The sequence below is a fragment of the Ornithodoros turicata genome, unplaced genomic scaffold, assembly GCF_037126465.1.
Source record: "Ornithodoros turicata isolate Travis unplaced genomic scaffold, ASM3712646v1 Chromosome160, whole genome shotgun sequence".
Lineage (NCBI taxonomy): Eukaryota > Metazoa > Arthropoda > Arachnida > Ixodida > Argasidae > Ornithodoros > Ornithodoros turicata.
The window spans coordinates 181,098-190,679 of NW_026999321.1; the positions used below are offsets into that span (position 1 = coordinate 181,098).

The following is a 9,582-nucleotide window of genomic DNA, read 5'->3' on the forward strand; positions in this document are numbered from 1 at the left end:
TCGAGTGCCTGGGCGCGTGATTAGAGATGTGGTGTTAGCAATGGCGGAAAGCACAGTGTTTATATTTTTCATGCATGCCAGGGAGGGAAGGGGCCACGCGAGAAGTGCTTGGAACTGTGAAACGAAAAGATATCGCGGATAGCGCAGGCTTTTCGAGTTTACTGCGTGCTTGGACGGCGGGGCTGCGGCAAAATTTCGTCGTTTAGGCTTAGCCCGATCACGCGTTGAACTGATTCGAACTGTGAAAATATGATATCGCTGATAGCGCAGGCTTGTCGTGTTTACGGCGTGTTTTTTTTTTTTTTTGGGGGGGGGGGGCAGTGCGGCTTTTGCAAAATTTCGTCGGTTAGGCTTAGCCCGACAACGCGCAGAAGTGATTGGCACTGTGCCAAAAAGTTATCACGGGTAGCCCAGGCTTTTTGTGTGCGTGTTTTGGTGGGGGGCTGTGGCAAAATTTCGTCGTTTAGGCTTAGCCCGATCACGCGTTGAACTGATTCGAACTGTGAAAATATGATATCGCTGATAGCGCAGGCTTGTCGTGTTTACGGCGTGACGCTGCTTGTCTGCATGTGCTTTCATTTGCTCTTTCTTCTCCCGGTCTCTCTTTTCCAGGTTCCCATGGGGTTTTTGTGGCATCTCAGGAATTCTTGTTCGAATTTTTCTGCCGAACAGAAGTTCTGCTGGAGTAACGCCGGTCGTGGAGTGTGGCGTTGCTCTGTAGTTCAGGAGATAGGTGCTGATTTCTTCTTTCCAGTTGCTTCCGGAGGCGCCAGCCGCCTTCACGGTCTTCTTGATGCTTCTTATAAATCTCTCTGCTTCACCGTTTGCTTGCGGCCACAGTGGGGTGGTACGGTGATGACGTATGCCATTTTGGCTCAGATAGCTTGCGCATTCTTTAGAGAAGAACGGTGGACCGTTATCTGTTTTCAGTACATGTGGTAAGCCGTGTACTGCGAATATATATCGTTGAGTTTTGCCGTTACCGCTGTGGTAGTCAGTGAAGACAACGTCGCAACGATGGGGAATCGTGAGTACTCGTCCACGACCACCAGCAGGTAGCTGTTTCCTGGCAAGGGTCCTGCAAAGTCTGCTGCAATTGACTGCCATGGCCCATCGGGTAGTGGAGTCATCATCAGGGGCGAAACCCTCTTCTCCTCGACAGTTGTTTGACAGGCTGCGCAGCTCTTCATCACGGCCTCCGTCTTCTGGTCTATGCCTGGAAACCACACTTTCTCTCGTATCAGCTGTTTAGTCTTCACCAGACCCTGGCGTCCCTGGTGGGCAAGCTGGATGACCTGCATTTGGGCTTTCTCGGGGATCACCAGACGAGTTCCTCTCAGGACTATGTTGCTGTCAGTGACAGTTAGCTCGCCCTTGATTTGGGCAAAAGGTTTTAGCTTTTCATCTTTCCACAGGCGTTCACGAGACTTTCGATCATCTGCCCGTAGTGCGCTGATTAAACTAATCATCTGCGCATCGTTCATGTATGCATCTTCGATGTCATGCACGGTTAGTGCGTTTGGCGTGGATGCCTTCATTACAAAGTAGACGTATTCTTCAACTGCGTCTGTTTCTCGGTAAGGCTTGATTTCTTGCGGTGAGGAAGGCGGATGCCTGGACAAATAATCCGCAGGATTGTCCTTTCCCGGGATGTGCTGGATCCCGAACCGGTAGTGTTGCAATCGGAGTCTTGCTGACAGTTTTGCACTGGGGTTTCTCAGGATGGACACCAACGGTAGATGGTCTGTCTTTACTGTGAAGTGTCCCCCAGCGAGGTATACTCGGAAGTGTTCGATAGCCGACACAATTGCAAGCATTTCCTTGTCAATCTGAGGATATCGCTTCTCAGTCGGGTTCAGTGCTCTGCTGTAGTACCCCAAGATACTGGGTATCTTGTCCCTTTTTCTCTCTTGGACCAAAACGCCGGCTAATCCATCAGGTCCAGCATCGGTGAGGAGATATGTGTCTTTGCTGTCGTCAAAGTACGCCAGAGTGTGCGCTTGGGACATGGCTTTCTTCACTTTGTCAAGTGCCTCTTGGTGTTTTGTTGTCCAGGAGAATTCGGCGTCCCTGTGTGTCAGGCTTCTCAGGGGCTCTACGAGTTCGGCTAGGCGAGGGATGAATCTGCCGCAGTAGTTAACCATTCCGAGAAGGCTCCTGACTTCGGTCGGGTTTCTCGGCGGTGTCATTTCAGCTACTGCTGCTACTTTGTCTGGGTCGACACTCACTCCCCCGGCCGAAAACACATGTCCGAAGAATTTGAGGACTCCAGCACCGACGACACATTTTTTCTTGTTGAGCGTGAGTCCTGCATCTTCAAGACGTTTCAGCACTAAGCGCAGACGGCGGTCATGCTCTTGGATTGTGCGCCCTGACACTAGGATGTCGTCGCTTACGTTGATGATGCCATCTTCATCTGGCAGGACTTGTCTGATTGCGTCCTGGAATATTTCTGCTGCGGCATTCACGCCAAAGAGTAATCGTTTATATCTTCCGAGACCGCAGTGTGTGGCGAAGGTGGTTATGACTCTTGACTCTTCGTTTAATTCAAGCTGGTGGTAGCCCTCATTGAGGTCAAGCTTCGAGAAGTATGCAGCTCCGTTGAGTATGTTTACTATGTCTTCTGCGGTAGGCATGACATGACGAACGCGCGTGATTGCTGTGTTGGGTTCTCGCATGTCGATGCACATTCTCACCGCTCCGTCGTTCCGAGGCTTGGGAACTAGGACGACAGGGGAAACCCATGGTGTCGGTCCTGTCACTGACTCGATGATGTCGAGTTCCTCCAGCCGTGACAGCTCAGCTTCTAGCGCTTTTCTTAACCGAAAGGGAATCCGCCGGTGCTGACGGGCGACGGGCTGCAGGTCTTTCGAAATCTCTAGTTTCACTTGGAAGTCCTTGAGCTTACCGAGTCCATCAAACAGCTTTGGAAATTCCTTTACGGCGTCGACCGAAGACTTCTCGGCAATGTTCTGCACAACGCTGACGAGTTGTAGTTCTGTGGCTGTCTGGTAGCTCAAAAGGGATGTCTGCGACCCTTTTACAACGTACACTGGTGCTCTCGTTTTCGTTTCTTGGGCACTGAACTCAGCAATTAATGTTCCCAGCACAGGTATCTCTTGGGTAACACCGTACGGTACGAGACCTGTTGCTGTAGCGTCTATAACCTCATCATAGACAATAGCCTGAATTCCAAACACAATATTTGTTAGCAAGGAATATCAGAAATGTTAGCGGGCAGTTTGACTCATTGCAAACGTACGAATTAATTGCAGAAACAGATCCTCGACACCGTTACAAACGTTTTCGGCCCCGCTACACTTAACAAACATCCCGCAACTATTCGTATTTTAGTATCCTACACAACCACCGACGTCCCAGGGATATCCCATTCTCATCCAGACGTCCGGATCCGTTTTAGATGTCCATGGGACGTTTCCTGGACATCCTTGTGGATATCCTGCAATGTTCTAAAGACGTCCTCTACACCGGATGTCATCATGACATCCTCAGGTTAATGCAGTTGTGAAACGCGCGTGAACGGTTGCACATCTGCATTCCAGCAGTACTGTGTAGATAAAACGGATTTTTGTCCAACGGAGAGTCGGTTCGGAGTTAATGAATTGCACAACTGATTTTGTTAAAAATTATTATGCCCAAGTTATTGTACAAAAATTTATTGTTAATCAATTATTGCAAATAAGACCGTACGACATTCCGAACAGATGTTGCAGAATGAATATACATTGGGTACGCTTAATTATTTGAGCGAAATTTAAGCGTGAAACAGAGTTAACCAAAACCAGCCTTGTAGTGTATGCCATTAAACGCTGTTTCACGAATTGTCCGAATCTGGGTCCTGATGGGATGCTGTACGGATCAAGTACTGCAAGGGAGAGAGAAACGCGGGACGATGTAGCACTGCCCAAATTCGACTTTCTATGAACCAACGAACTTTCTCCAACCAAATGAGTAAGAAACGGAGACACTACCTCCACGGTAACTTAATACGCCAAACAATTACTCATTTCACTGTTGTTTGTGTAAGCAATTGAATTAAACGGAGATATCTCACCATTCATTTTGACTCATAGCCGAGCAGGGCTCTCGTATATGTAGAAGCTCGTGAGAACACCAATGTACAGTGTCTGTTTCCTGTTTGGAAGTGAATGCCACTTCATTTCCAAAGCTTTTCTGCTGAGTGGCCCAATCTCATGTTGCTGTTTTTTTTAAACACCTCGCTTATTTTCCATAATGGGAGCAACAGAAACAAAGCCACCGGCGACGGTGGCAGAAGTTAAAAAAATGGCGGAGAGACGGTTTACATTCTGCTACAAAGCGTATGCGAACTACTAAAAAATAAAAGAGTAACAGACGCTTCAGATACACGCTGCATCCCAGAGCTCCGGCTTACGCCCTAATCTCCTGGTTTTGTCTGCAAAGTGAATGTTACATAGGAAGTACGAAGCCTGGCCAAATGGATCTCCGTTAGTACTCGCTGGAGGAATTTCATTATTCTTCAGGTATGCATATCTCTGTGAAATTATATCGGATGGACATCCGTGGGACAGAACTTTCTGACTGGGTGTAGGGAAAAGTGATCCAGAGATAGTCCTACTTATGTCGCTTTGGACATCCTCAGGATTTCGCTAGGACACCCAGGGATCCGTATTTTGCAGTCCCTCGAACGTCCTTGGGGCGTCCTTTGGTACTACTTGGATGTTCCTAGGATGTCCTTATATCCTGTTCAGGACATCCTCGGGACATCCCTGAGATGTCGATGGTTGTGTGGGACGGTACGGTTATTTGGACTGGTTGGTCAAGTTTCCCCCCCTTTGGTTCAGTTCGTCCAATGCCCACTATGTCCAATTTTTTTCGGACGTGCTGAGTACTTGGACGTTGTGAATACTTGGACGAAATAAACATCTGGACGAATCGGGGTGCTACCGGTACCTGAAAGGGACGCGACCTTCGGGGTAGCACCCCGATTCGTCCAAATGTTTATTTCGTCCAAGTATTCACAACGTCCAAGTACTCAGCACGTCCGAAAAAAATTGGACATAGTGGGCATTGGACGAACTGAACCAAAGGGGGGAAAACTTGACCAACCCGTCCAAATAACCGTACCGTCCAAACGCTTGTTTCGTCCGAAAAGGGATGGGGATCTCCGAATGCGAGTGAACAATTGCTTCGTTTACGATTGAAGGTATGGTTTAAACGTTCACACCGAAAGATGCCATGCCATACACCAAGTAAAACGAAAAACAAATGCTCAGTCTGCTCTGTTTATTTATTTTTCTTTCTTTCTTTTTTTTTCATTCCAACAACTGTCTTGTTAGTTGAAGGTAAGATTTAAACATTCCCACTGAAAGATGTTATACACCGAGTAAAACGAGAAACAAATGCTCAGCCTGCTCCGTTTAGTTTTTTTTCTTCTTCATTTGCACAACTAACTTATTAATCAGCATGGCCCAGCAACTGGGACATGCGCTGCAGGTATGCCTTGATGACATGAGCAAACTGCTCTGTTCCGTCTGTGAAGGGTGCTTCGTTTCCCAGCATCGTTTCCCCTGAGCTGTATTTGGTATCATCTCATATGGCCCAAGTGTGCATAAGGCCCAAGTGATCAGAACGCCCAAATGTTCATAAGACCCGAAAAAATGTTGGGCCTTTTGAGCATTTGGGTCAAATGCGAAGGGCAGGGTAAGGTGTCCAGAAGGCAAAAATATTCATATGGCCCGAATGGTCATATGGCCCGAAAACCAGGAGGGAAGACTAGGAGTGACCTAGATACTGTATTTTCTTTGCACATATGCGCAATATTAATTAAATGCTGAATGCGACAGAGGAGAAAAAGGTAACTGAACTAAAAAAAATTAATAAAAGTAAATTAACTAAAATATTAATAAAAGTACTGAAATGAAGAAAAAATTTTTCAAGCAAATAAGATATAAATGTGACAAAAAGTAAAATACAAATAAATATTTAATCCTTACAGCGTTCAATATTTCGCTCGGTACAGATTGGTAAGCTCTGTGCCTAATATATTTATTGAACAACTGATTCGTTTGCCGCATTAAAAGCTTTTCAACTTTCGCTTGAATACTGCTATGACGCACAATATGTAGCGCTTTTTCTGCGAAGGTATCCATGCCGGGCACGGCAGTAGCGTAGCTAGAAAAAAATATTTCTTGAGGGGTTCAGGAGGAAATTTGCATAGGAGATAAGGGTTTACTCCTCGTTTCTCTCTTCCAGATGCGCTACCAAAGGTACGATTTCGGGAGGGGTCTGAACGTCGCAAACCACGCCTACGCATGGGACCGTTTTTTCCGCTCTAACCCATCGGTGTAATTTTTTTCCAGACCATTTGTTCCGCCACCAAATTTTCTGGGGCCATTTTTTCGGGGCCGTTCGACCAAATGGCGCTCTATCAAATAGGCGGACACCTTCGAATTGATTCTGTAACTGGACTCTTTGGAGACTACATTTCACAAAACGGAAGAAGCGCATTGTTTGTGTTCACGTGAGATGCGCGCTGCAGAAGGAGCATATTCCACTGAGCGACCGAGTGCAATTGTCCAAAATGGGCACTGCTTGATGAACATAATAAATCTCAGTCCCGAGCAAAATACCAAGCCGTAGCGATTCTCGGCAAAGTGTGGAATTCCTGCGCAGTCACACCTGAAAAGCGATTTTACAGAAAAATATTTATCGCATATAACTCGCACTGATAAAAGTACCGCATTTTTCTGTGTACAAGCTCCGTTATATATAAAAAAAAAGTTCTCTGAAGAAGTCCTGCGCAGGATGATGACGCGCATATGATGACATTAGATGACGCGCAGGACTTCTTCAGAGAACTTCTTTCAATGTATAACGGCGCTTATACACTGAAAAATACGGTCGAAAAAATACACTGTGAGTCTTCCTTTCTGGTTTTCGGGCCATGTGACCATTTGGGCCTTCTGGGCGTTAGGGCCTTCTGGACACCTTATCCTGTCCTGCTCATTTGACCCAAATGCGCAAAAGGCCCAATTTTTTTTCCGGGTCTTATGAACATGTGGACGTTTTGGTCACTTGGGCCTTATGCCGTCCGTAACGTCATGTGGGGTTGGCTCTTGAATTTCATGCGCAGCGAATTATGCCACCCTTCGGCGTGATTGTTTGTGCGGAGATCGTCCTCATCCGCAAACTAATTCCAGAGATGAACGTTGGTAAGCCACTGCCGCTCGAAGTAGTCTACGCAAAGGCAAAGGACCGCAAGTTTCCTTTCAGATCCCTAGATGTTTCCAAGAAAGATCACTGACATTGGGAAACAACACATAGTTAACCGGACGGTCACTGTAGGTCAGCGGTCCTGTGAACGGGTTTGTGTTTTCTGTGATTCCCCGTTTGATCGATAATCCATTTGCTTTCATGAATACAGTCACCTGCCATTCACCCAGTGTCAAAATGGCCTGTGCTTTCATGAATGCAGCCAGGCAGTCGCCTGCCGAAAGATTTTGGGAATTCCCCCATTTGGACGAAATGGGCTATTGGACGGTACGGGTATTGGACGCGCTGGGCAAGTTTCTCCCCGCCTGTTCATTTCGTCCAAGTGTTCAGTACGTCCGATTTTTTTTGACGAATGAAATATTTGGACGTTGTGAGTACTTGGACGAAATAAACGTTTGGACGAAATGGGGCGTAACCGACCTTCGGTCCTACTTTTCTTTCAATAGGAGGCAGTGAACAAGTGCCCATTCGTGGAACCTCGTCCTCCCCTTCCGATTTGTTTCGGTTTCAAGTCTGTCTACCAACGACATGATGGTGTTTCTCGGGTAGAGCTTTTGTAGCCCTGGAGGCTAAAAACGTTCCAGATGAGGGGATCCGGACAAAATGTCCCCGGACAAATGGTCCCCAGATGCCGTCCGGTTGCACAGCCGTTGGCACCTCAAATGTGACAAATCTTTTTCATGCTATCATGTGCAGGGTTGATTGATTTAAATCAGCCAGATTTAAATCACCGATTTTAATCGCGATTTAAGTCGTGAATATTAATCAAGATTTAAATCACCTCCCTTATGTTATGTTTGAATTCGAATAGTAACATAAAACTGGAGACGCTGGGGAAGATGAGACTGAGCCTGGAAATGAACCACAGCCTGAAATATATTTACTTCAGTGACTTTTAGCGCAAACAGCGTCACGTGACCCCTTCAGTGGCTCTCCGGCACACTGGCAAACAATTTGGTTACACATGGCGGGTGGTCATTCCACGAGCGTAGAACTTTTCCAGTTATTTCTTTTTCCTATTACTATTCGGTGTAATTCATAATATATAGTTTTCAAATAGATATCCATTTGCATTAGCTAGTAACTGTTAGCCGCACTGTTAGAAGTCTAGACGCCCTTCTTTGTATGTGCTCAAAAAGTGATTTCGCTACTACGAGGTGGCACACGGAAGCCATGAGGTGAAGATCTGTCTAAGAAAACAAAAATCAACTCAGTGATTTAATGAATATTCATCATATTTAAATGAAAAAATCTGAATAATTTGATTTTTTAATCCGCCGAACAAGAACGAAGTTGAGGACTGGCAGACGGCTGAGTGATGGCAGCTGGGGACATTTTGTCCGGGGCCTTTTCGGGGGACATTTTGTCCGGGGACGTTTCGTCCGGGGACATTTTGTCCTACACCCCTGTGTGGCAGCCATGGACGGCAAACATGTCGAAATCGTAAAACCTGGAAAAAGCGGATCGCTGTACTACAGCTACAAGAAGTCGTTCAGTATGATACTTTTCGCGCTCGTCGATGCGCGGCAGAACATATTGTACGCTCACAGTGGTACACCAGGTTCTGCAAGTGACGGTGGCGTCTGGGCAAGAACGCCATTTGGAAAGCAGGTTTCCAACGGCACCGCAAACCTGCCTACAAGTGTGAAGCTCACAAACTCATCCCCGTGTTTGCCAGCCGTGATAGTAGCTGATGACGCCTTCCCGTTGTCCGAAAATGTCATGAAGCCCTACCCTGGGCTGTCCCTCAACCCGGAAGAGAGGACTTTCAACATAGGCTATCAAGAGCACGGATAATTATAGAGAGTACATTTGGAGTGCTTTCAAATCGTTTCAGGATTTTTCATACGAAAATTTACGCAATTCCAGAGAAAGTGTCTCTGCTCATACAAACAGTTTGCGTTTTCCATAACTTGCTCAAGCAGTACGACCCTTCCTTCACACGAACTGCACAAGCTAACTGCGTCACCCAATCAAGGGCATTTGATATGCCTCCAATGCGCGCACGATATTCATCGCGCGCAGCCTTTGTGCGCGACACTCTGAGGACTTACTTCGGCACAAATGGATCTCTGCAGCAATGATGGAACCTGTTTTGTGTTCGTGTTAATGTGTACCTATTGGCTATAGGATCTGGCTACAGCGCTGATTGCAAACGTAATATGTTTTCTAGTTAACTTTTTCTTTCTTTGGAACCACAGAGATTAAACGTGCACGGCGGTCCCCTGCAGTTGCTCAACCCATATTCTAGCTGTGCATTCTTCATAATATCTCAATTTTCTTTTGGTAGTTATGGTCACTTAAGGC

General features: G+C 46.5%; 1 protein-coding gene across 1 annotated transcript; it reads right to left on the minus strand.

Annotated features, from left to right (window-relative positions):
- Positions 1 to 926: 926 nt before the first annotated feature.
- Positions 927 to 8,667, minus strand: LOC135372699 (uncharacterized protein K02A2.6-like). The gene is made up of 3 exons (XM_064606194.1): positions 8,585 to 8,667; positions 6,633 to 6,681; positions 927 to 3,185 (listed from the first exon to the last, which is right to left on the minus strand). The coding sequence occupies exons 1-3, from the start codon at positions 8,665 to 8,667 to the stop codon at positions 927 to 929; spliced, it is 2,391 nt and encodes a 796-aa protein (XP_064462264.1).
- Positions 8,668 to 9,582: the final 915 nt, after the last annotated feature.